The sequence below is a fragment of the Trachurus trachurus genome (assembly GCF_905171665.1).
Source record: "Trachurus trachurus genome assembly, chromosome: 12".
In the NCBI taxonomy this organism is placed as follows: Eukaryota; Metazoa; Chordata; class Actinopteri; order Carangiformes; family Carangidae; genus Trachurus; species Trachurus trachurus.
This window is the reverse complement of record NC_139908.1, coordinates 17,406,275-17,432,952: the sequence shown is the minus strand read 5'-3', so window position 1 is coordinate 17,432,952 and position 26,678 is coordinate 17,406,275. Positions and strand designations below refer to the sequence as shown.

The window sequence follows — 26,678 nt, the reverse complement described above, 5'->3', positions numbered from 1 at the left end:
CCTCGGGGTCTCACCCATTAATTTCATAGATTAGTTCACATTATGTACAATAAGTGGTGCCCCAAGAAAAAACAACCAAAATGTGTTTTCCTCTTTTCTGGCCATTTCCTCTGAAACTTACTATGCTTTGCTTTAGCTCTTAGCAGTTTTACTTAAGTAACAATCAGACGGGGCATGGACTGGGAAAAGAGGATAATGTAGTTATATAGAGGCAACTTGTGCTATCTGAAAGACTAATTCAATTAAGGAAAGAAGAGAAAGCTCGGCCAAAACACACCCTGTCTAATATCAGTTGTTAACACAGACTTTTGAGTCTAAGCAATGTGGGTTGTCTGCCTATCCAGTTGGTGGTGGTGGTAGCTATTACTCCAGCTGACCTGTGTTACTCAGCCCTGACTATCATCAACCTGCTATGTCTGTGCGTCATTGCTTAGAGGGAGTTAAAATGGAGATTACTGGGTCAGCTGAGACAACACAACTATTAGTGATTATTGATTAGACATTGTTACTCTTTGCACTGGGACAGCCAATATCATCATTAAGACTCATCTGAATGGGCCAGCTGCTTGCAGTACACAATTGTTGCCATAGGGATGGTGTCCAGGGAGACAGCTGTGGCCTTTTAGCAGCAGTTACACAGTACACAGAAGGTCATTCCTCACCTAGGGTACGTTTCTCTGACTGTCGATCACAGATTGTTTCCAGGCAACCGCTCTGTGATTATTATTTTTTCCAGGCAAGCAGCTCACCTTCTCAGTATGTTTCTTGCCATTTAGGTGCAAAGTCATAAATGAAATGGCTGAGAGGACAATGCTCAGAGCACCCACTGAAATGTAATCTCAAAAAATGGGTTAAATACAGGAGGTTGAGGTGGTGGATCTTAGGCATTTAGCTGGCAGCCCAAAATGTCACCCTTACCTAAATATACAGAACAGGGGGTTAAAAATGTCATGTAAAAAATCACTCAGGTTTTTTCCCTGCCAATAAACAACTGAATATTTTTCCTTATGAGCAGCCACTCGACACTATAGGCTAAACACTAACTACTGTCACATCTGACATGTTATGGTGCAAATATTGATCTTTTGGCCACTTAGCAGCAGCCAAGAAACCAGTTTAAAAGATGCTGTTATTCTGGTACATTTGGAAACAGGTAGATTACAGTTAACACTTCATAAATAGTGCTCAAGTCAAAACATATGAAGTAATGATTCATTAATGCATGACTCATGATGATTCAACTCATGAAAAAAAAGCTTAAGAATCAGAGTGGGTATAGTTTTGCTTCCCGAAGCACAGGTCTGTAATGCCCCTGTTCAATGTAACTTAAATGTGGATGGATATCTATTAAGCAGCTGTGAATAAATATCCATTAGTTGATCATCTAATATGTGTTAACTAATCACATCATAGTGATTTTATAAGGATCATGATACACCCCGCATTATTCATGCACTGAGTCAGTGTGTTAGTTAAGTATGTGTTTTGTACGATAAATATAAAGTATAACCAAACATATGCACTCCTTCTCATCATGTTCAGTGAGATATAGCACACTGACACTTTCAAGATGCTAATATGTGACAGCTGATGGATTGTACAGTAATAACATAGAACGGAGCTGGTATTAAAGACACTTGAAGTGGTCATTTATTAAAAGCATAACTAACAGCTTTTGTGTATGTGTGTGTTGTACAAGCATATTGCTTAATCTTATATCTTCAGTTTAATGTGTGCTTTATTTGGATGTACTACCATGGCCCTCTACCTTTAGCCAAGTTAAACGAAGTGTTAAAATCAAAAGTGATTTCAGTGACACACACACACTCACATGATCACATTTATGTAGCCATCTACTGTACTGTGGGTTAGTTATGGTAACAGACCACTGGGTCTGCCTGTTTATGCCAAGGTTTTGGCTGTGAAGATTGACAAAGTCTGCCACTGGGCAGACTGCCATGAATCCCAGTTAAGTAACAGAAAGGTAAGACGAGGAGACAGTAAGCACTGTGCTGTGTCCTAGAAAGGATTACTCTGTCCATACAGTGGAAGGAGAGAACCCATGGTAGAGTTTTGGACTCGATGATTATTCTCAATGGGAGAAAGAGTGATGGCAGAAAGTCAAGTTAATTCTTCACTTGTACTCCATCTAGTTTTCATATATGGAGGAAAGTGTAGCAAATCACATCGGTTTCTGTCTCTGAGATTGCAAATATCAACTGTATCAAACGCTTCCGAGAAGGCGACAACACTCTCAATCACACCCCAACAGAGTGGTGTGACAAACTATTTTAGTCTAAGAGCTACAGTGAAGAGAAACACTGTCAATACAAGGTTTGTAAATACAGACGGTAGCATGTGGGTTTCCCTCTATTTTACTGACACTAATTTCAAGCCATTGAGGCTTATAACAGAAGCAGCCATTACGCTCTGTCAGTTCCCCTCTGCCAGTCTGTCCACACTCCTGCAAATGGGCGTGTTACCAAGACAACAGCTCACACGCCTTGCCATCCGAGACGACCTGGGGGAGGCCTCCAAAGGACAAAGTCGCTATATATACAAATGCATGCATGAACATACAGGGCAAAAAAAATATATGTGGCCCCGCAAACAGTCACTCCCCATGCATAATACACTTCAAACCACACACACCTCCTTATCTATTTAACAGCACATTACAAACGCCCACGTGTGCATGACCAGACCAAGTAGGGGGAGTATGTATGCATAGGGTTATGGATGTCAGCCCGCTACAGGCAGCTGTGTCCTTGAAGAATAAAAGCTCCAAGAAGGACTATAGTGCACTCACTGAGATTCTATATATCAAGGCATAAAGATAGTCATTTCAGATGAGTGTATGAACAGTGAAGAATGGCAGTCAGAGATGATGTGTGCGTATACGTGAAAAAAAAAAGAAGAAGAAAAAAAGACAAAGCTAAAGACAAAGCTGGAGTGGAGAGAGTGGGAGATTTACCAGTTTCCTGTACTGCTGTTTCTCTTGGCGAAGTGTGGCTACTTCAAGCTTCAGAGCTCGGTTTCTCTCTTCCAGCAGTCGAAAGCGGTTGTAGACTGAGAGGCCTGTAGCTTGCTGTGATGAAACCTCATACCTTGACTGGAGGACAAAAATAAATATGTGGAAAAAATTACCAACCAATTTCTAATATTACTTATCATTATCATATTACTACCTTTAGTAGTAGTTGTCATAGTTCTAAATCTAACAAATCTAAGAGGCAGGGGTTACTTAAATACAGTCAGCATGCTGCTCACATATTCACTTACATTCATTGTCATTCACAATGACAGTGTGGTGATAGTAGGTGTTATATTTTACCACACTCATCATCTTTGTTAAACATTTTAGCACTTGCTAATTAGTAAATTAAATATGAGCTTAAATGTGGGATCACCAAAATTATTACACAGCATCTTCAGAATATAAATGTCTGTAAAAACTGTAAATAACTTTGTCCTGCTGGTCGAATTCATGCAATTCATGAGAAACAAAGTCTGGACACAAAGTGGTGGACCATCCATCAACCAGCTGACTAACAGACCAATCAACCAGCCAGTCTAAAAATGATATATATAGAGGAAACAAGCACTTGATTAATACAAGTTATGAAAAAGGCTTCTGCCAATCTTGCTTACAGTTATGTACTCAGGAATTAGTTCCATCCTGCAGGGTCAGTCACAGGAAAAGGATTACCAGGCCTGAAAATGAAGCTGCTACTGCAACAGGTTTTGAGCCTCAGCGGGATTTGCCAGTCAGTGTTTTCCTCCTTAGAAATGTTCTTGATGGCGGAGAGTGGGCTTTGAAATCGTATTTTCACCCGCTTGAACCCTCCATGGAAATACACTGCATATCTGCCATAGGCAGGCTGGAAGCTTCTCTTGAGGTCTGCAGCTACTTTCCTACATGCCAGACATCAATTTGTAAAATGTGATGGCGCTTTTTTGAGTTCACACTTTCCTTGTTTTGGAACAGAACTGCTCAGCTGTCAATCTTGTACTTTTCTAAATTTCCAATCACTGACGCTACCACAGGGGTTTCACATAGTAGATGAATTGTGCAGCTGTTTGGCTGAGGTAAGGGCAAAGTGATTTAGGATAAGTGGATGAAACTCAGTGTGCATCCTGAAATTAAACACCCTTCAAGGATGCAAGGACGTACTATTCTCATTTTTGCGCCAGAAGAAAGAATTCTTCCCTATAAATTAATCTAAAAATGAATATGATGCTCTACCCTAGACTATCCACTGTGAGTAATATAAATGTATGAAATGGGAACATTTTGGAGAGCTACAACCTGATGTCCCAAATGAGGTGTAGCCTCCTGAAAAAGCACACTTAGCCAGCCCAGCCCCTCAACTCTTACCACAGCCATAAAGAAAACCATTATGACCCGAGACAAAAAGAAACGTGTGCTGCATTACTCTGAAGCCTGTTCACATTTCTCCTTTCACATCTTTATCTCTGCTCTCAGTTTTTTAATTACGTTTTCTTTTTCTTTTCTTTTTCTCATTTGGGGAAAAATTAAGTAAAGATCAGCTCATTGTTCTCCTGGAGCACACTACAGATGTCTTGTAGGAAACCCTGACAGACCAACAGATGGTCCTAGCATCGGTTTTTATTATTCTAATATATCAATTAGTATGGTTCCAGAACATTTGGTATCTTGTCAGGTCCACAAAAGAACTCACACATGAACAACAACAACCACATCCCCTGACTACAAGCCAGACTGCCATCCTCCACAAAACAAATAAAAAAACAAAGTTGCAGGCAAGATATCAGTTTAGCCTGACAGCCAATGCTACCAATGCCAGTATGATGGACCTGCCAAGCAGACAGAAAGACAGCCAGATCCACCTGCTATTACAGCAGACCTGCCAAGCAGACAAGCCTACAGATAGAGCCACCAGTGTAATATGGTGGACTTTCCAAGAACACAGACAGATGGATAGCCATGCCAACTAGCGCTGCTGGTTTTCCAAACACAGACAAACTAACACATTCAGTTAGGCTATTTAGAATGAGATATTAGGGCATATGGACATCCGTGTGAGGATTGATTTATGAGATATTTAGATAAGAAAACCACTGGTGTAAAAATTAAATGTGCTTGAGAAAAGAAATAGATAAATCAAAGACAGGTAATCAATCTGTTAGTGAGAAAATATAAGTTTGGTCTCCAAATCAGTTAGTCAGGATGAGTAATGACACAAATTTGGAGGCTGTAACTGCAACCAGTCCCAAGTCGGACATGGCCCAATTGTGCTGTCCACTTGGGAGAAGTCATCCTCGTACCGAAGGAGGCTGCCAAAGCTGCTCTGACAGGAGCTGCGTCAGAGATGGTAACGTCTGACGCACTCGTGCAACTCTGGGGCCACAGGAAATACCGACATCATGTCCTGCTAAATGTGAGCCAGAAAGGGAAGACCTGAGGGGGACAGTGTCTTCATCCACTCCCAGAGCCAGCCTTTTATTTCAGTGTGGATGGGTCAGAAAACACAGTGATACTCTATCCCAGGTATTATATAATGCAAATGTTACCAATATATCCAGATTTTGCCAATATGATGTTCATTGTGTGATAAAATACCATAGCCATTAAAGGGATAGTTCACCCAAAATTCAAATTTCACTCATTATCTACTCACCCTCATGTCGACTAAGGGCTGGGAGAAGTTTCAGAGTCCTTCGTGCCTTCTCGGAGTTACAGGGGGGCTCCGTGCAGCACTGCACTGCCATGTGACGGTTGCGAACGGAGCTCACCTTTCTTCGTCCAAAAAGGCACACCAAAAAAACATTCAAATACCTCCATAGTGCTCGTCTGTAATGTCCCTCTTGTACTGAAGCCGCAAAATGAGAAATTGTTCCGAAAAATTTAAATAAGTCTTTGAGCACTTGTAAAAGCGCGTCATAAATAAAAAATGTATTTATGTTTTAAGCTTGTTTGTAGCAGAAGCTCCCAGCACTGCTCTTCCTGGTCCGTCCAAATCTCGATTTGCATTGACACCCAGTTCACGGCTCTGCAAATCGCGCGAGATTCCGGCAGAGCAACACTGGGAGCTTCCGCTACAAACAAGCTTAAAACATTAAATCTTTTTCGGAACAATTTCTCATGTTGGGGCTTCAATACAAGAGGGACATTACAGAGACGAGCACTATGAAGGTATTTGGATGTTTTTTTGGTGTGTCTTTTTGGACAAAGAAAAGTTAGCTCCGTTCGCAACCGTCATATGGACATGCAGTGCTGCGCCGAGCCCCCCTGTAACTCAGAGAAGGCACGGAGGACTCTGAAACTTCTCCCAGCCTTTAGTCGACATGAGGGTGGGTATGTGAATTTTGGGTGAACTATCCCTTTAAGACGGTGGAAAACAGCTCATCCAGATAAACCACTGTGAATGACCAGAAATATATGCGTAGTAAGGCGACATTGGGGCAGAGGAAATACACTGAACAAAAATATAAATGCAATACTTTTGATCTAAAACGTTTTCTATGAACACAAAAGAACTATTTTTCTCAAATATTGTTTAAAAATCTGTCTAAATCTGTGTTAGTGAGCACTTCTCCTTTGCCAAGATAATCCATCCACCTCACAGGTGTGGCATATCAAGATGCTGATTAGACAGCATGAATATTCCACAGGTGTACCTTAGGCTGGCCACAATAAAAGGCCACTCTAAAATGTGCAGTTTTACTGTATTAGGCGGTCCGGGGGCTCAGAAAACCAGTCAGTATCTGGTGTGACCACCATTTGCCTCACGCAGTGCAACACGTCTCCTTCGCATAGAGTTGATCAGGTTGTTGATTGTGGCCTGTGAAGTGTTGGTTCACTCCTTTTCAATGGCTGTGCAAAGTTGCTGGATATTGGCAGGAACTGGAACACGCTGTCGTATACACCGATCGAGAGCATCCCAAACATGCTTAATGGGTGACATTACAGTGTTGAGAACACCTCTCCAAAGTGGCAGACGCCATCGAATGTGAGCATTTCCCACTCAAGTCGGTTACAACGACGAACTGCAGTCAGGTCGAGACCCCGATGAGGACAACAAGCATGCAGATGAGTTTCCCTGAGACGGTTTCTGACAGTTTGTGCAGAAATTCTTTGGTTATGTAAACCGATTGTTGCAGCAGCTTTCCAGGTGGCTGGTCTCAGATGATCTTGGAGGTGAGCATGCTGGATGTTGAGCTCCTGTGCTGGTGTGGTTGCACGTGGTCTGCGGTTGTGAGGCCGGTTGGATGTAAATTCTGCCAAATTCTCTGAAATGCCTTTGGAGACGGCTTAATTCACGGGCAACAGCTCTGATGGACATTCCTGCAGTCAGCAGGCCAATTGCACGCTCCCTCAAAACTTGCGACATCTGTGGCATTGTGATGTGTGATAAGACTGCACATTTTAGAGTGGCCTTGTATTGTGGCCAGCCTAAGGAACACCTGTGCAATAATCATGCTGTCTAATCATAGTCTGGGGCTGTTGACTCGCTGTTTTGGTAAGCAACCAGAACCAGGGCGAGAGAGACAGGCCTTTCAGTCAAAATCCCAGAGCCATTAAGTTAACCTTTTTCTTTTATTGTATTTAATTGTATTGCAAGTTATTGTCTATTTTATAAGTTGTTGTTTTGTTTTTTAAAGTATATTTTTTGGGGATGGACAGGAGAGTTGAGAGAGAGACAGGAAATGGGAGGCAGGGTGGTGGGGGGGGGGGGGTGACACACAGGATAGGGCTGCTCGACACGGGATTCGAACCGGGGCCGCCTGCCTGCAGTGAGGACACATTTTTTAAGTTTTATGTTGGTGAACACTTTTACTTTGGTGAATTTGGTGATTTCCGGATCCGCTCTCAAGACCAGAACCAGAATGCAGACAAAATTCGGAGTAAACAGAAACCAGGCTCTTCTCCTCTCTGAAGAGCCTGGTGACGCGAGGCTAGTCTAATCAGCATCTTGATATGCCACACCTGTGAGGTGGATGGATTATCTTGGCAAAGGAGAAGTGCTCACTAACACAGATTTATACAGATTTGTGAACGATATTTGAGAGAAATAGTTATTTTGTGTACATAGCTCATGAAAAACAGGAGCAAAAGCATAAGTGTTGTGTTTATATTTTTGTTCAGTGTAATTAGTTAAGGAAAAACTACACACTAAGCAATCATAAAGAATGAGTGAGAGAAAAAACCTGTGGCAGCTATCTTGAGACTTACCATTACATCAATAACGTTCCTTTGTGTGTTTAATATTACATTTCTTTCTGTTTGTTATCATCACAGTGGGACAGGCATGCACAAACAAAAAACAATCATCTCCAATTGTTTGTCTGCATACATATTTCAATAGCTTATATGTTTCTCTGATCTAGTGATGCCATGCAGTTTATTAAAAATGTCATGTTGCCTGTGTACCCCGAGCTTATTAAATAAGAGTCTGTCTGTTTTTCTTCAAATAGTGCTTTCAAGCTTTAGTAAGTCCAGCCACAGGAAAAGGACTACTTGAGCTACAAACAAGTTTTGCCTGGAGGTCAGACAGAACTGAACATTTCAAACACTGATTTGCCAGCCTAAAATCTGCCTCTTATGGACACTGACTTCCAAGCCCCTGGTGCTCACAAATAAATGTGAAAAATGCTTGAGGGGAATCTCCACTCAATGGTATATAGTATGCTTCTCCCACCTGCTGAGTTTGTGTCCAGAATAGCAACAATGAGGGTATAAAGACATTTTCAATAATCAAAAATTCACAGTTTGTAGCCCAGGAATTATTTATTCCTTCTGAAACAACATTGGCTATACATTTCCCCAGAGCAGGAAACAAAAAATACAGTCAATTTTATTTCTGTGAATTTTCTGACGTGCTGATGAGGGACTGGGGTTAGTGTTTATTACACAAAGCAGATAATGTGGGTAGCTATTAAGATGTTACAGCATATAATTATGTAATAGGGGCTTTTTACTACTTTATTCCATGCAGTGTACGGCTCGTTTCCACTCCTGTAGTAATTAATAGCTACTAAATTTTAAATCACCATGATACAAATGTTATGTGCATATTCATTCAATGGCTCTCAAACCATGTTTTCATTTTCTAGCATTTTTTTTTTCTTGCATTTCAGCTTTGTCAGATGACTTATGGGTACACAGTAGAATGGATTAGAAGAGCAGCATGTGGTGGCTGGATTTGAACCAAGGGCATTGTGGTTAAGTGGCATGTGCTCAGCCAACCAAGCTACCAGGCAACCCTAAGGTAATCTTATTCTGACTAGGTGTGATTTAAATGGATTGTCATATCGCCATCTGGTGTGTGAGTGAAATACTTACATCAGTGCTGCATGGTGCAGTCACCCGTGAATGTACAGCTATAATTTGGGGGGGGGGGGGGGCTCAGACGGACCGCTATAAATCTTGTCAGTTAATTACTGGGGAGAGGAAAAAAATCACTATCACCAAGGCAGATCCTCGGAGGCAATATATGTTTCCCAAAAATGATCATATCATTAAGAGCCATGGCAGCTGCAGTAACATCAAGTGTATCATTTGTGTGTGTCGGGAGTCGGAAAAAAACAACTACCTACAGTATCAATGTAAAAAGGGGTGCGGGACAACAATCCTAACGTCTGATTTTCTGATACAGAAAATGACAGCTTCCCTACCTTAAAGGCAGTACCCCCTTTGTCCCAAAATGACTCTCATCCCATCACGTCACATCACAAGCTGGCACTGAAGGCAGAGGCAACACGTCCATGTGTGTACATGCATAAGCCGGTGTATGAGTGCCTGTGTGTGCAGTCGCAATGAGCGTTTCCAGTCTGCAGCTTTACTAGCCCGCCTGCTCTGTACACAGCTGTAGCAGCACCCTAACAGTGTGAGCAAAAACACACACTATGCTACAGAGGCTTCATGGTTCTCACCCACACACACGCACACTCCCTCAGTCCTATCCCTGAACGTGTTGACGCCTTCTCCTGCATGCCTTCCTCCTGTTGTGCTTTAACCCCCCCCCCCCTTTTTTTTATCACTCCGTCTCACTCATGCAGACATCATGCACAGCCTGTTCAACTGACCATAAGCATCACACATGCGGGGGGGAAAAGCATGCATGACAGCTTTCATTAGATGGGCTGTGTGAGTCTGTAAATCATTACATCGTAGATGAGCATCTTTCAATCTGAACATATCTCCCAAACAGGGCAGATTATGGTCCAATGTCCCAGTCTCACTATCTGTGTCTTACTTTTCTCCACCCAACATGTACATACAGTGCATTCAGAGGATATTCAGACCCATTCACTTTTTGTTATGTTGAATTGAGAAGAATTACATTCACAGAAATATTCAGACCGACTTGAACTCTCGCTCAGGTGTCTCCCATTTCTCTTGATCGTCTTTGTGTGGTTTCTACACCTAGACTGGAGCTCACCTGTGACACATTCAGCTGATTGTACATGGCACACACCTGACTATAATAAGGTCTCACATATGACAGAACAAAACCAAGCCATGGGTTTGCAAGAACTATACCTGCAGGGCTCAGAGACTGAGCCACTGATACAGGGAAAACTACTCAAAAAGATTCAGCTACATTGTAGGCTTCCAAGAGCACAGAGTCCTCCATAAATCTTAAATTCAAAATGTTTTGAACAACTGGGACCTAGAACTGGTGACCTGACCAAACTGAGCAGCTGAGGGAGAGGGGCGTTTTTGAGAGATTCCCAATAATCTGGTTGTTGGAGCTCCAGAGACCCTGGAGGAAAAAAACTTCCAAAATAAGAAACATAAATGCAGCACTTCACTGATCTCAGCTGTTTGGCAGAGTGGCCAGATAGACCTCACTGTTCAGTGAAAGTTTGCCTCAGTTGCAAACAGGAGGAATACAGACATGATGTGTATTTCAGTGACAGGTCAGTATTGAAAGCTAAAGGATCATCAGCAGGCTCAGAGCCCTCAGGACCTCAGACTAGGGCGCTTTCACACCTAATAGTCCGGACCAAGGTCCGGACTTAATTTTTTTTTTTGTTACATTGTTTCCATTTAGTCCAGTAAAGTTCGCTTTCACACTGCTATTATGCCAGCGGACTAAAGGATCTACCGACGTCATGACGGATGAGCGTGCGTCTGACGTTAGTGCATAGAAAGTGCTCTGAAAAAAATAAAATAGAAGTAAAAAAAAAAAAAAAGAAAGAAAAAGAAAAATATAGCCTACTGCTGCAAAGCACGCTGTGGTTTGTAATCGCGGTGCAGAAGAGTGAGTTTAGAGCTGATGAAAGGAGATAAAAAAGAGGGTTGTGCCGCGGCGACATGCTCTTATTGATCAGAGTGGCAGCGATCAGCTGTTTTGTGTAGTGGAGGGGAACACACACACACGCTATGCGCACACACGCGCGACCCTCCTGTCAGATGCGACTGCATCTCTCCAGGTCACTTGTGTGTGTGAGAGAAATAAAAGCTCTGACTTGCTGGGGCAGATGTTGTTTGGTGTCACCCGCTGATAAATATCCGTCTTTTTCAGACTTTTTTCGGCGGAAAAAAAAAATATTCGGGTCAATAGGCTATATAAAAAAAATGCATGTATCGTTTGGGGATTTATATTAAACACTCTACTGTTTAATTCCGTGTAAACGTTTACAAGTGTAGCCTACAATGACACACCCATCCCTCTGACCAAATCTGGATATAATATGATCTCCTCCTCTCCCCAAGTGTTGCCGCTGGTTGCCGCGGCTCCTCTTTCCTTTTTTTCTGTTTATTTACTTTTTCGGTACGAGCGCATCTGACGTTATTTCCTGTATTTGGTCTGATAGTTCGAACCTTCCAAAAAAATGCTTTCACACTACGCAGCAGCGGACCTTGGTCCAGGATAGTCCGGACCGAGACCACCTCCTGAGGCTGGACCAAAGACTCGGTCTTTAGTCCGGACCGTGGTCCGGGGGGGCTTTCACACCTGTCAATTTGATCCGAACTATCTGAAAAGTCCGAAAGTCCGGACCAAACGAGGTAGGTGTGAAAGCCCCCTTAAGGTTTGCCTTCCAACAAGACAGTGAGCCTAAACAGACATCCAAAAAAAGAAAAACACAGCAGTGACACAGGGACAACTGAAATGCCCCCAGCCAGAGCCCCGAATTGAGCCAAGTCAAACATCTCTGAGGAGACCAGAATGGCTGCCTACTGATGGTCCTCATCCAACCTGACAGTTTCTGAGAGGATCTGCCAGAAAATGCCCAAATCCAAGGGTGCAATGCTTGTTGCATCATAGGCAAGAAGACGTAAGTCTGTAATCTCTGTCGAGGTACTTCAACTAAGTACTGTGTAAAGGGTCTGAATGCTCGTGGGATAATGTGATATTTCAGTTTCTCCTTTCTCCAAAAATTGAGAAATGTCTAAAAGTCTGTTTTGGTTTTGTCATTATGACTTCCTGACAGTAGATTTATGAGGGGCAAAATTGGCATTAGGCTAAACATAACAAAATGTGGAAAAAAAGGAGTCTAAAGAATTTGTCAATGCACTTTGCTTCTCTTTGGTATTACTACTTATTTCTGTAAGTTTCCTCTAGCATTAAATCAAATCTGTGCCGTCATGTTCCTGGACAAACCTCACGTACAAGCATCTCCTTGCTCTCTTCACCCTTTTCAAGCCCCTCATCAGGGGGGTTCAAATTGAATCAGTGTGGCGGTTTTAGTGAAGTGAGATCAGCAGCAGGCACGGCGTATCCATTCAATAGCCTTTCTCTGCTTAGCACTGGGACGAAGCCACAGGACAGAGGAGAGGACAGAAAGAAAGAGACACTAAGTGTGTGTGAGTGAGGAGAGAGAGCAGACCATACGCTCTGTTCCACTCTGTTGCCTAGCAACACTTGCTCACTGTCTGTTCCCATCCTTGCGCTAGACGCATTACTCTCGCAGTGAATTGGTTTTCAGGCCTGACATGGAGCCCTTTGAGACTGGGGTACAGGAACACATAGAAAGTGGATTGAGCAGAAATAAAATATGCAAATAGCTGTAGGCAAAGAGTCGTTTAACAACTTAAACAAGCTGTTAGCTTTGGACCACATCATGGCTTGGTCTCTTTTTCAAGTTTTAGCTATTTACTGAAGACTCGGAATAGGGTACAAGTAGGCTATACAAATATCCAGACCATCTAGGATAGTGTCATTGGTTGCATGTTTGCTTAAAACCCTGGTTTTCCTATCTGATAGCCTAACCCTAACCCTATCATGGAATGAAATTCTTAGTGCGAGGCAGTCTGAATCAAACAGCAATGTAACCTACTGGTTGCCATCAAAATCCCTGTTGTAGGCTATAGGAAGAGTTAAAAACACAACAGACAGGTGTACAGTTGTTAGGGTCCCATCAGGTAAAGCATTATTGAAAACAATGGATTTGTGGTCAGAAACGGCAAACTGTAACAACTGGAGGACTTGTCTGTGCACAGCTCCAATGAGATTAAACAACATTCACCAATAATAACGGTGACTTCCAGATAATTCTTTTGTTACACTGTCATAAGATAGTTTGGAGAAATATTCTGTGAACTTCTTGCTCTGCCTGCTTGCTCTGTGTCAGCAAAGTGAAATATGGTCACCATCCCTCCTTTGGTTCCAGAATTACAGTGTTATTTATGGTTAGATAAGTGTTTTTGGAGAACATTAGGACCTTTTGGATATACAATGCCATCATGTCATTATTTCATCCCATTAGACACTTAAATTGTATCATAACTAGCAGATGAATTCTTGAATTATGGCCAAATACGTGTTTTGTGAGGTCACAGTGACCTAGATCATCAAAATCTAATCAGTTTATCTTTGAGTCCAAGGGAACACTTGTGTCAAATTTAAAGACATTTCCTCAAGGCACTACTGGGAGATCATGTTTATAAGTATGGGAAACACAGACAATCCAACAACATAAGGCCCAGAACACAACACAATGAGCAATGCATCACTCAATCTCTGTGCTGTAAGGAATGTGCTGGAAAAGGTGGCTGACAGACTGCGGAGGACAGCTGATAACTCTGAAAAGAGTTCTCTGATGTTACGTCATAATAATGTGTAATGAAGATCAGATTAGGTTGAGCAGATGTTCCTTTTTTCTAAGGACAGGTCATAAATTTGTTGCTTTATCCCCAGATTTCCTCCTCTCAAGTGGACTAATAACACAAGAGGTCTGTTTAATGTTCAGGATAATTTTCATTTTATCATGTTAGTAGGAACATAAAGCCATATAGACATTATTATTATTATTGGGGATGATAATGCATAATCACAATGGCCCATGACAGAGTATTTTCCTTTAAAGACACTTACTTGCACACCATTATCAGGTTTCAACCATGCATGTGTAGTTTATGAATCAAGGACATTGATGCAGCTAATAAAGATCTTAAACTCAGCCCCAATCCATAATTTTATAAAGTGGCACCATAACAACAGGTAGAGTCATCAAGTTATTTTCTATTACATGTATCTGTAGTAGCAGTAGTAGTAACACAGGCATACAGTATGTGGGATCATATCACAGTACCTTGACCTTGGAGTGCAGGTGATGATGGTGTAGGTTTCTGGCAGCAATCATAGCCAGCTGTCTCTGGATCCACTGTAACTCCATCTGAGACTGCCTCAGCAGCTCCTCCACATTAGGACCAGACGTGTTATCCCGCATTATCACCTGCAAAACCCACACAGGCAGAAATAGCACACTATCAAACAAACCATACAAATATATTGCACAGAAGACTGAAAATGTACAGCTGAATGCATATTATTGCATAAGGATTATTATTTTTCCTTACTTCTGTACTTGAAAGCTTTCACTTAACTTCACTTTGACAAACAACTGCACTTCTACATACTGTCTAGAATAAAATGCATGCATGCAACTGAATCACACTGAATTTGACTTGTTTGTAAATGAGCATGGCATAGAGATAATAGCATGACAACTCACCTGAAGTAATATTACATACAAAGATGAGTTATTTTCCATTCATGCATTTCTTTCTGAAATTGAGTATGCTCCCACCTAACAAACTTTAATTTAGAAATCACCATAATTTCAAGCAAAACAAAAAGCAATACACATACATAAAAACAACAAAGAATATATCTAATGGATCTAGCAAAGAGCTCTGTGGCACTTACTGTACAATTCCTTCATCTTCTTTCATTAAAATCACATAATTTGCTTGTTAATGTCAGTTTTCCTTTAAGTTCATTATCAATCTCTGACAGCAAAATCAGCCACATATTGTAAGTACTGCTGCAACTTAACATTGTTGCCCCCCCACATCGCTTCCTCTACGTGTATTGGCAGGTGCCGACCGGAAAGATTGATATTTACATGTGTGTGGCCATGTGCATGTGTATGAGTGTGAGTGTGTTCAGTCAGAGTGAGAGAGTGAGTGAGGGAGAGAGAGAGAGAGATCCACTCAGTTACATAAGAGGGGATTACTGTATCACAGCAACACAATGACAGAGGGGAGCGTAGAAAAAACATCAGCTTTTATCAGTCCTCAAATCCCCATCTATGTTGACCTGCTTTGTACCTTTGTGCAAACACACACACACGCACTTACACAAAGGAGTGCCTATATCCACAGTGACTATAATGTAGACCACCAGCACGTGGAAAGTTAAGAAGGTTAATGCTGCTTGTACCTCAGGAGATTTGACTTATCTGACTCCATAGCCACATCATATCAAATACTCCAACAGCTGATTTCATTCATCTTTTCTCTTTCAGACTAATGCATTTGTTTTGAAATAAATTAAAACAGCACAACAAGATCACATTTAAAAAAATAATAATAATGAATTGACTATTGATCTTGCTCAGTAACAGCTAAACAAAGCCCACTGACATTTGGGTACCATCAACAATTAATAATTAATGGATAAAGAGGGAATAAAAGTCATTTGTTTTCATATTTGCTCTCTCTCTTTCTCTCAGGTAATAGAAAAAAAACATTAGGATTAATCGTCTCTCTTCTCTTGTATCTCTCAGAGTCTCAGCCAAATGCTCAAACAGCTTCTCAGTGCTGACTCACCTTGGACAGCTTCTATTTCCTCGCAGGGGGACTGTGGATGAGGAGGACAGACACAACAACAACACCACACAAAGCTCAGGAGTCCTGTAGATTTATGCAGAAATGTCCCGTACTGCCAAGACCTCTGTGAACCTGCAGTGCTGCCAAAGCATCTCTCTCACAGATTTATCAAAGTGAGAGGAGAGAGCTGTGCCTACGTCACTTATCCAGGCCTGGATGAGGTTTCTCATTTGCCATCTACCTATTAATCAATCTATCGATCAATTACTAAGATTAATTTCAGGATAACACAGCTTTTTTTTAGGCTTAGGGTTAGCTATGTAATCTCCCTCTGAATAAGACATCAGTGGTTTACTGTCATGAGCCCATGTCCTCAACTCAGCTCCACTCTGTAAACTCATTGTTGCATTGTTTACACTTAACTAATACCCCTTTTTTTTAAAGAAAAAAAATGTAATTGGCTAGCACAGACACAAGTGCAGTTCAGGAAATGGGATCATTACCCTATTTCATTTTCAATTTAACAAAATCAGACAGTGTATGGTTTTACAGCCCTGCTGCACCAAGATCCACAAGTGTGTAAAGCTATTTGCACCTCATCTGCCAGTGGAGAAAAACTTTGTAAAACTGCAGTTTGCACCACATCACAGGAGGATAAAAACGATTTGGTAGCCTAATGTAGGAATTGATAACGTGCAATAACATTCTTACATTAAGGCTATACTACTACACTTTGCCGCAAGTTTCACTTAAAAAGATTATTACCCATTTAAGTGAGTATCTTCAGTGTCTCTCATCCTCTTCGCTGTGATCCTCTATTTTGGCTTCCCGCCTTGTCGGTCTTGGCAGAGCTTGGTGTCATGTCTGCCGCATGTAATCCTTCATAATAACAACAAAAAAAGGAAAATAAGTAAATGCACCACATAAAAATCTAACATAGTACAGCAGAGGTTTAGTGCGGACTCTGTAGCTTCCACGGGTCCAGATATGGTTTGCTCCTCATAACTGTGTGTGTCCATCTGTGGGCACATTGTTTGGACAGCTTCCTCCTCATATGACTTGCTCTTTTTCAAACAGTTGTGATGCTGAATTTTCTCTCACGGTGTTCTTGTACCCAGGGCTGCCTGCTGTGAAGCCATATGGCCACCTAACAAGAAAGGTAAAACACAGAGATGGAAAGGGGGGGGGAAGCATTCAAGGCAATTTTCTCACCTGTCATGATAAGATGAAGGCGGGAGGACCTTGAGATTCTTCGTCTCCTTGTAGCATATTTGATATATTTCTTTTACGCTTACAGCATTAGTTGTTACATAACACATTGTTTTGTAACAAATAAAAACTTGAAGCAGTTACACGATTACCTAACAGTGGGCTAACACAGGTGTTTGCACTTAGCCTGATTGGCTAATTAGCGCCTCTGTGAACTTGGCAAACACAAGTCATTAACAGTTACCTCATCAGTTATTAGCAAATTTGATGTGAGTAGCCAACATGGCAGGTCCAGCATGGTCACTTACCTGGGTATAAAAGCCTTAATAAGTGAAAGAGCCAGACTTGCTTTGTATAATTTTGCAGCTCAGGCGAGAGCCTACACAGGCAGCCTATGCTAATTAGTGGTAACGTTAAGTTAGCTTACATTAGCAAAATGCACAGTTTAGCATTTAGCAACTGATAAACAAAAAATATCCAGTATGGGCCCCATCTCTTGAGAAAATGACAACCTGCTGTCAGAGCAGTAGAGCAAATGTACAACAATACAATAAGCCAAGGAAAGCTTTTATTAGCCCTGACCTCTAAGCCATTATCTACAGAGGTTTTACATTTTACCGGAGTCTCTCAATCAGTAAAGAATAACCTGGTAAAGTCACCATGGCAACCTCTGGGGGCAAGCTGACACACAGGTGTTTTAAATCAGATTATTACGAAGATGGAGGATGTTTGCAGCATTAAGTATTGCTTAAAGTACCTGCCTGTGTGTGTGACTTTTACTGTCAAAAAAAAGTCACACACACACAGGTTGATAGCTCCTTAGAGTCAGTGTGTAGTGTTATCCTGACCTGCATGTTTCTTCCTCTTGTTCTTCTGTGTCAAATTTAAGTTCACAGGATCCTACACATAGCCCATCTGCAATACACGATTTAGAGCAGATTTCTTCCTGTTTTTAGCTTGCATGATTTTCCAAAATATTTACTCTAAAAACACCAAAAACACATCTCACACACACATATCAACGCGCCTGGTCGAGCCCAAGGCCATATTGTTCTCGGGTTGGCCCCATGTTGACAGAGATCACACCCCGGCAGCACCCCCTTAGCACTCTCAAAATTTCTGCGAGGAAATTTTCTAATTTGTGAAGCTGCAGAGTTTATCAGTCTCTGGTGTGTTTATTATGGAGTAATTCAGGCTGTAGGAGAATGAGCTTTGGGAAAGGTTTCTATTGATGTACAATAGTCAAACATTCAGGACACCAACAGTCATGGAAAAAAAGAAAAAAAAACATGTCAACACAACCCTTGATCAAACACATTTCTGTTGCAGCTGCTGCTCTCAAAAAGGCTTTTGTGTAATTATTCTTTAGAAAAGTCAGACCAAACTTCCTGTTCAGTCCAAACTGTGATAGATGAGCTGGTCCCAGACACGGATACTACGCTGTAAATGCAGCCCCTTGTTTTTACTTTAATTTAATTCAGACAGAAGTGCTGCCCCAGCACATCTCCCCCTCCTTTAAGCAACTGAGAGGCAGTTTCAAACTCCAGTGGGACACTCTTGTTCTTAGTCTGCTTCAGGTCTCTCTCCATCAGCTGGGGATAAGAACAAGGGACATTATTCTCGTTAATTAGATTACTTTGAGTATAAGATAAATATTAGCATGACTGAGTTAAATTACATTTAGTTTGCATGCACTATAAGAAAGAATGGTGCCACTATTACCTAAACAATTGAGTTAATTCAATGTGGAATTCAATTAAGTTTGTGAATGTCACATTACCTCATGTACTGTTGTCTCCAGTACTTCGCTGATGTCATCCTCTTGCTCTGACAGAGGTGTGTTAATCAACATGGCGGTTTTGGCCACATCTGGATTGTAATGTTTTTGCAACGTCTGCAGAAATGGAGAAAGGCAAAAAGAGATTGAGTTTACCTCAATTAAAAAATCGGATAAAAAAACTAGATTACATTCCTATGTTTCTCCATCGTTGCTTTCCAGTCAACATTGGGGGAAAAATATGGCAAGTTTGATGTAGTGGATGGTTGATTTTGTGATCCCTTAACACACCTTAATTTCCCACAAACTGCTCTCTAAGGCACAGCTCTTAGCAGGGTCCTCTTCATCCATTAGATAAGGGTCCTCCAGAGACTCTGTCATTATAAAGACAAATAAACATTTAATTGCTTCTTGGATGGTAGAGAAAGATCATAGTGGTAAGAATATTATTTTATTTTTTTAAATGTTGGCAATTTCAAACCATAAACTGAGACTCTCACCATTCTCTGTGCTGGGTTTATGGATAAGGATTCTGCAGGACGGGTGGCGACGGATCAAGTTGTAGATCAGAGGCAGCACTATCAGGAGGCCTGTGGGTGGCGCTGTAAGGGCCAAACGAGCCAGGCGCTTGGTAAAGGCAGCCACTAGGTACATCGGTAAGTGACTGGGGTCAAGGACAAACACACATGAAGTTAGTGAAGTAAAGACAAATTTTTTTTAATGCTCATTATCTTGAATAGCTGGAAGCAACTGTACGTGACAAGAGGAGAGCTACAGACCGCTATAGTTGGATAAACAGGGCTTAAAGTACTTTTAAGTGAAGCATGCGTGATCTTACCTGGAGCTAAGGAAGAGGTTGGCTAAGTGGAAGAAGCGTGCTCTGTACTTCACATGGAAAATAGAGGGCTCGAGCAGATTATACAGCTTCTTGTAGAAATCAGGGTAATCCCTAAAAAAAAATAAGTTATGTACAATTTTTATTTTATTGTTCTTCTTCAAGTTTCTTCTACTCATTACTGAATGTGGAAAAAATATTTCTGCATGATACTCACAGGTTGTGTTGATGTATGAGGACAAAAAGACCGTTGAGTGCCAGCAGGCTGATCGCCCCACCTATTCAACAAAAGGTGTGACAACACATCATCAGTTCATGATTATCATCACTCCATGCAAATATTACATCCTGAAAAACAGGTGTGACAGATAAGTATCTTTAAAACAGTCAGTGTGAGCTCACATTGAGTTATTAGAGTGTTGTCACAATTAAACCTCATGCACTACTTACCAACTTCATAGGCAGCAGTCAGGAAGTCAATCATCAGAGCAGGTTTACTCATGTTGGGCAAAATGGACTCATGGAGGATCACCAAGATCTTTTTATACATGCTGCTAGGCAACTACAATAGAAAAGGGAAACAAATAATTAGACAAAGCACCGTGTTAAATGGCACAGTGTCCCAGATGAGATTAAGAATGACGATTGTGCAGTCCAGATATTTACCTTATACTTGAGAAAGCCGAGCCACATCCTCTCAAAAACACGCTTGTGCTCCTGTAATGAGGTCATGTACAATCTCATTCACATATCTATTTCTGGTGCAAGCAGAAAGTGATGATCGACATTTTACTTACATTCAGTTTAGCAGCTTTCCAGTCCTCATGCTTGGCTGAAAATCATTTTTCAATCGCATTAATATCTCACAAAAAATGGAATGTACAATTAATATTTACTTGTGGCATTATGGGAGTTTTTACCTTCCTGTCTGACCATGAAGTTAGTGAGCTCTGACTCCTGGCTCGGCAAACTAATGTTGGACATGAGGGTGAACACATTGTTCTGGTATATAGGCACCACTTCCTAAGAAGAAGACAAACCAATAGTATCAGCACACGAAGCAATATTTACCCCATGAAAAAACATAATATACATAAAGCTATGTAGAGTTCTCCTACCCCTTTGTTTTGCTCCATGATTTTGCCCACATTCTCACGAATGGAGCTCATGACATAATAGCGGACATCCTCCATCTCGAGGAACTCCTGGAACCTGGAGATCAGCAGGGAGTTGTCTGTGGTTTTGGATAGCAGTCTGGACACCACCGCCTGATCATGACATGAGACAAAAATGTCAGCACGCCTTTGTCAACAGTAGAGAAGAAATGACTGAAATTGCACAACAGAAGAGATTTAAAAAATTATCATTATCAATACATCAAATATCATCATACAGATTATTTCACATAATCCAACCTGGATGAGTTCCCTCGGGAAGGTGTAGTGTTCACTCCAGTCCAAGTCCTCGAGAGGATGCTGTCCTTCTTCTGCCGCAAACTTCATCAGGCAGCACAGGGCGCTCTCCTGTGTACGGACAGTAAACGATAAGATGAGAGAGACCTTCATTTAAAACACTGAATAATGGTTGACCAATGGATGGGTAACAATGAAGTGTTGATTGCTGACAAGGTTTCACTTTTGTGCCATGGCAGTATACAAATTCTATAGTCTACCTCTACCACATGCTTTTGTGCCCTTTAAAAAGGCTTTCTACCCATGTAGGATACTAGTCAACCTACCTTGATGTTGTAAACTTCATGGCTGAGGTGCTCAAGCAGCATCTCCACACAACTGTTGTAACGGTGTCTCATGAAGATGCGGTACTTCTCCTCAGCACTATACCCTCCTGTAAAAGACAAAACAACAGACAAACAGATTAAAGTTGTTATTTCTCTTAATATAAAAGATTGCCATGAACTATGAGCTGCAGGTTCATATATTATCTCAACATGACTTCCGCTTTGGGGAACATACTCAAGATACATGTCATAGATTCATTGGTAATGATCCTGTCCTCACCGGTCAATGCTTCCTCCTCTGCGGGCAGTTTACCCACAAACAGGTCTTTTCTCTCCAACAAGGTGCAGAACAATCTGCTGCACGAACCGACAGCACCGATAACATCCTTCTCTTTTTCAGACTGCAAACACACACGTGAATAAAGAGTAAAGTTTTAGTCTCCTAAATAAGCTGTAACTACTGTAACGTTGGCCCAAGCTGAGCAGCGTGTTTCCACTTGTGTGTTTCCACTCCGGTGTGTGTTGTGTGTTTATCTACCTGAAGGAACTCCAGTACGTCGAAGACATCGTTGGCGTGTTTCCTGCTCTCCAGTATACTCTCGACTTTGCTTTTCAGGTCGATTTTAGCTGTTTTTACACTTTGTTCTGTTGATTTGGTCGAACTCACGTTGCGTTTTTTGGCCGGCGCCATGTTTGACTCAGAAATGGTGCGTTCATGTCCCCTGTGAAGAATATGAAAATCCTAAACTACATAACAACAAGGATAATGCAGGGCACACATTCTAAAAGAAATTTCTTATTATTTCAACTTATCATTTCAGTAGATTTTTTAAACATATCTTTGTATAGATAACATAAATAGTTTAGATTTTATCACTTATTTCAAAGCCGTGGGAGCACGATAATTATAGCAGAAGGATGGAAACCGTAATTTACTCTACGTCCCGAGGACCTGAATGCGACATTGATCATACCCATACATTTGTTGTATCGCCACCTAGTGGCTGGAGGTTGACGTTTTCGCTTATGATTTACACCTCAGTCAGGACCATAGACTGTATATAGAGGAGTCAGGACCATAGGTGAGGACACAGCTCTGAAAAATATTTTATCTACAGTCTACACTGCATTTCTTCAGCACTTATTGCCATATTTAAGGTAATCGATAGTTGTATAATATCATAAAATCATCAACAGTAGCAATTGACATCCAGAAAGATTCAAAATACAAAAATTGAATTTAATTCATTTTTGACTATTGTCCATTTCTTACAACTGCAAACATTTTCTCTACTTTGTAATTATTTTTGAGCGTTTAAAGTCATTTTGCATTTTTTTTAGTTGTCTGTCCCTCTAATAAAAACTAAAACATGCCCTCTGTTTGCTTGCTCTCATATAAAAGCTAAAGTGATTAATTTTAACCTTGACTGTTTTTTTTTTTTGATGATTCATCATTCAAACTTACTCAGAGGTATTTTAATTACCTGCACTTGGAGACTGTGTTTATGAAGAAATTCACATTAATTGAGGTTTTAAATGACACTATCTGCCAAGAAGAGTTTTAAATGAAATATCAATGACTAGAAAAGAGGCCCATATATTGAATAAAGCACACAATGTTATCGTAAGAGTTTACATAACATTGATACCTACTTGATTTGACACAAGAATCCAAACCCATAGACACAAGACAAAGACTTAAGCTGGTGAGAGACAACTGGCAGTGGCAACCATTACATCTGCTATTATATAATGTCCATCTAATTGTTTTAATGTAAAATAAATGAATTGCAGAAGTGGTCATCAAACAAATGGAACAGGCATCCACAAGGATTTCACAATGACATTATTAATAAGAAACTATGATTGGAATAAAGAATAAAGAGGCATCTGTTATCATGTTTGTTTAATAACATTTGTATAAGAGAAACACAATTTAAACCCACTAAAAAAAGTCAACATTGGAAGATATACTTTGGACCTAAATTGGAAGCCAAATTCCCAGCAACAGAAAGAGTGTTTTGGTGAGTCTCTTCTTTCAGCAGGTAGTGTGACCTAGTCTGAGTCATTTCCTTCTTCTGCATTGTCCTGGAGAAAAAAGGTGACAATGATGAATCAGATATAGCAAAAACTGACATATTGACATCATGCATCAGTATTTTGACCAAATGTTCCTTTATTATGAATCCCCACATACCGGTTTCTGGTCCCTATTGTCTCGTGTTACAGCGGCGGTGGCTTCGAAATCGTGGATAGGAAGCGTTGACATCCAGCTGACCATGGAGCCCTCCTGATTCTCTGTCTCAACGATGCTGGGGTAGATGTGAGCCTCCTTAAAAGCCTTGACTGCTTCTTCCTCGCCGTCCCATTCCAGGCGCTCATGCAGCCCGTCCCCACCGAAGCGTTTGTTGTAGCGGTCAAAGTGAACCCTTTCCAGGACCAGCCCCAGTCCTGGAGCTTTGGGTACATCCACCTTGTCCTGTCCCCAGCTCCGCTCTATCACGTCCTCCTTCGCGTAGCCCTTTATCACCGCAATCACCAAGCCAATCATCTTGCGGATTTGGTGCAGCATAAAGCTCTGACCTCGCACAGTGATCACCGCAAATTGGGAATTGCTGCGGGTAAAAGGCTCTCCGCAGGACATCTCTGTGATGTAGCGGCGGGCACTGGGGTCACTTGGAGCCTTCTGGGAGGTGAAGTTGTGGAAGTTATGAGTGCCTTTGTAGAGAGCGAACAGACGATTCACTCGCTGAAGTGTCTCTGGTTCCAAGCGAAAGTCTGCTATATGCGCCGTGTCATAGTCTTTTGGGGAGAAGGCCACTGTTGGAAGCATGTAGGCGTATGTACGAGCATCACAGTTGTTTTTAGAATTGAAACCCTGGGTCACACGCTTAAGACCTGTGGAGGGGCAAATATAAAACATTTTATTTCTCAATGACAGACTCTGTCCTCTTACCATTTCAGCAAATAGTAGGTAATACAGCATAAGTAGTCTCACCAAGCACTCTTATCTGTGGTGGCAGATGCTCATTGATTTTTTCCATGATGTCTTCAATCAGCCACACCTTTAGAGACACCACTTGGCCAGCAGCAGACACACCCTAAACAATTGAAATAAACATTAAACCTATTAATCATAATAACATACGAGTAATATTTCACATGGTTTTTTATAATAGAATATTGTTCATTAGAGAACATGTAAAACAACATGGCAATGCAAAGGTAGATTACACTGAAAAACATGTCTCTGGTTGAGTGAAATTTTTTTAACATTTTCTTTATAACTGCAGTGTAGGACAACCACTGTTCACTGAATTCAAAGTATGCTACCTGTACATATGGACGTACCTTATCTGTTCTGGCACATCTTTGAAACGACATCTTCCTCATGTCATCCCCATGGTTTTCAGGAATGCAACCTGATTTAACAAGTGCAGTGACCAGTTCATCTTCGATGGTCCTAAACTGAGAAGTTCCGGGATTTCTCTGAAACACAGAAACAGTTACATTTTTAGCAAAGATAAACAAAATTTTTAAAAGTGCACAGAATTAAACTGAGTGAGGGAGTAACATCCACCTGCATGCCATAGTATCCTTTTCCAGAGTAGGCCAAGAGGAGGACCACTTTCTTCTTAGGATATTTCTTTTCATCTTCAGCTTGTACCCCCTCTGCTTTTAATCTTTTAGCAGCCTGCACCTTTTCAGCAGAGGCTTCATTTTCCTCGTTGGCTCTTTTCACCAGCTTGGCTGTGGACTCATCTTTAGATCCTTCACTCATCATGCGACTGGACTGATAAAGGCCACCTGTGAAGATGATGACACCAGTCATTGTCACCACGGTGTATAGAATCGAGTCACACAGAGTACAGTTGTGCGATGTGAGCAGAAAAGAGACAGCAAGTGCATCTTGCACACATTTAAACAGGAAACAACATGAGTAGGTAATTAAAATGAATTCTTCCAGCGCAGATAGAGACTTGTCTTACCGCTTGTCTTCAACGTCAGTGTGTGGTTAACTAAGGCACTCAGCAGTGGTCGAAATTTCAACATGTCAGGTTAAGCCATCATCAAGAGGACCCTTCTACTGAAAGATGCAAACTGTCATATCAGCTGAACTGAAGCGAAGCTAACGAAGCAGCACACGACACTGCTAAAACTATCTGTATACGGCTCCGTGTACGAAATGTTTCATTCACCAAACACGTAAAAACAGTCCTCTGGTCCCAATTTTTTAGTCACTATATTGATGAATACGTCTGAGAAATGCGCAAACTGCACAAACTAATCTTTGGTAGACACGGCAACACACTCACATGGCCAGGTCAACTTTGACCTGTGAGAATATCGCGAGACCTGCTCGTTCTCGTTTTGCGTACGTCATAGCAGGGCTGTACCATTTTTTTTTTTTTTTTACAGTCTATGGGCTGTACCATTTAATTAATGAAATCGTCAATTAATGACCCTCTGTAACTGCAGTGTTGAATTTATTTAAACCCATTTTGTTTACACGCGATATTCTACATCCAACACCAAATACCTTTTTTTTTTTACCAAACCACATAGGCAAGTGATGGATTTATAACGCCTTTGATTGACCAGCAGGTCCACTGTATCGTAGTTGGGCCATCAAATTGGCATATTCTGAAAAAAGGAATTAAGAAAACTCCCACACGTCAGATTTTTTTAAGACATGCTTCCACGACAGTCAGTTTACATGTAATAATACTGGCTATGTGTGTTTTACATTTCAGAGCAGATAAAGGAAAAGTGCCCCCCATTCAGCCAAATGCATATTGCAGGGAATTAAGGCGAAAGTCTATTGTGTAGTAACATTTTTGTCCACTTGGGTGCGGCAAAATCACACGAACAGAGGTCATCCATTTACTATGAAAAAATCATATTAAACATTAATGAATGTATTTTAGGTTATCCTTATCTGATTCTCATAGCTATCATATTATATTCAATCCAAAATCTTTACTTTTTTTTGCATTGTATGGGAACAACTGCAAGTTTCAGTAAATAATCTGGGCCAGCTGGGCATTAATTGTTTTGTTTTTTTTGTAGT

The 26,678-nt window shown here is 41.1% G+C and overlaps 3 protein-coding genes across 3 annotated transcripts in view; all 3 read right to left on the bottom strand.

Moving 5' to 3' along the window:
* rimbp2a (RIMS binding protein 2a) overlaps positions 1-14,664 on the bottom strand; it is a gene marked incomplete at both ends in the record, with an annotated part of 60,336 nt that extends 45,672 nt beyond the window's left edge. The window contains 2 exons of the mRNA XM_083983442.1: positions 2,975-3,112; positions 14,527-14,664. Of these exons, the coding sequence (XP_083839568.1) occupies positions 2,975-3,112; positions 14,527-14,664 (276 nt within the window). The remainder of the gene's footprint in view (positions 1-2,974; positions 3,113-14,526) is intronic.
* A 3,868-nt stretch (positions 14,665-18,532) lies between these two features.
* noc4l (nucleolar complex associated 4 homolog) lies at positions 18,533-22,299 on the bottom strand. Its single transcript, XM_083983110.1, has 15 exons — positions 22,146-22,299; positions 21,888-22,008; positions 21,608-21,714; positions 21,285-21,392; positions 20,988-21,137; positions 20,790-20,892; positions 20,667-20,701; positions 20,536-20,586; positions 20,320-20,431; positions 20,087-20,147; positions 19,873-19,983; positions 19,535-19,698; positions 19,326-19,408; positions 19,038-19,151; positions 18,533-18,849 (listed from the first exon to the last, which is right to left on the bottom strand). Exons 1-15 carry the CDS (start codon positions 22,296-22,298, stop codon positions 18,730-18,732), a joined length of 1,593 nt encoding a protein of 530 aa, XP_083839236.1. The 5' UTR covers position 22,299; the 3' UTR covers positions 18,533-18,729.
* Positions 22,300-23,529: 1,230 nt separating this feature from the next.
* Positions 23,530-25,926, bottom strand: pus1 (pseudouridine synthase 1). Its single transcript, XM_083983012.1, has 6 exons — positions 25,597-25,926; positions 25,188-25,414; positions 24,959-25,096; positions 24,606-24,708; positions 23,805-24,505; positions 23,530-23,695 (listed from the first exon to the last, which is right to left on the bottom strand). Exons 1-6 carry the CDS (start codon positions 25,658-25,660, stop codon positions 23,663-23,665), a joined length of 1,266 nt encoding a protein of 421 aa, XP_083839138.1. The 5' UTR covers positions 25,661-25,926; the 3' UTR covers positions 23,530-23,662.
* Between the last annotated feature and the right edge of the window lie 752 nt (positions 25,927-26,678).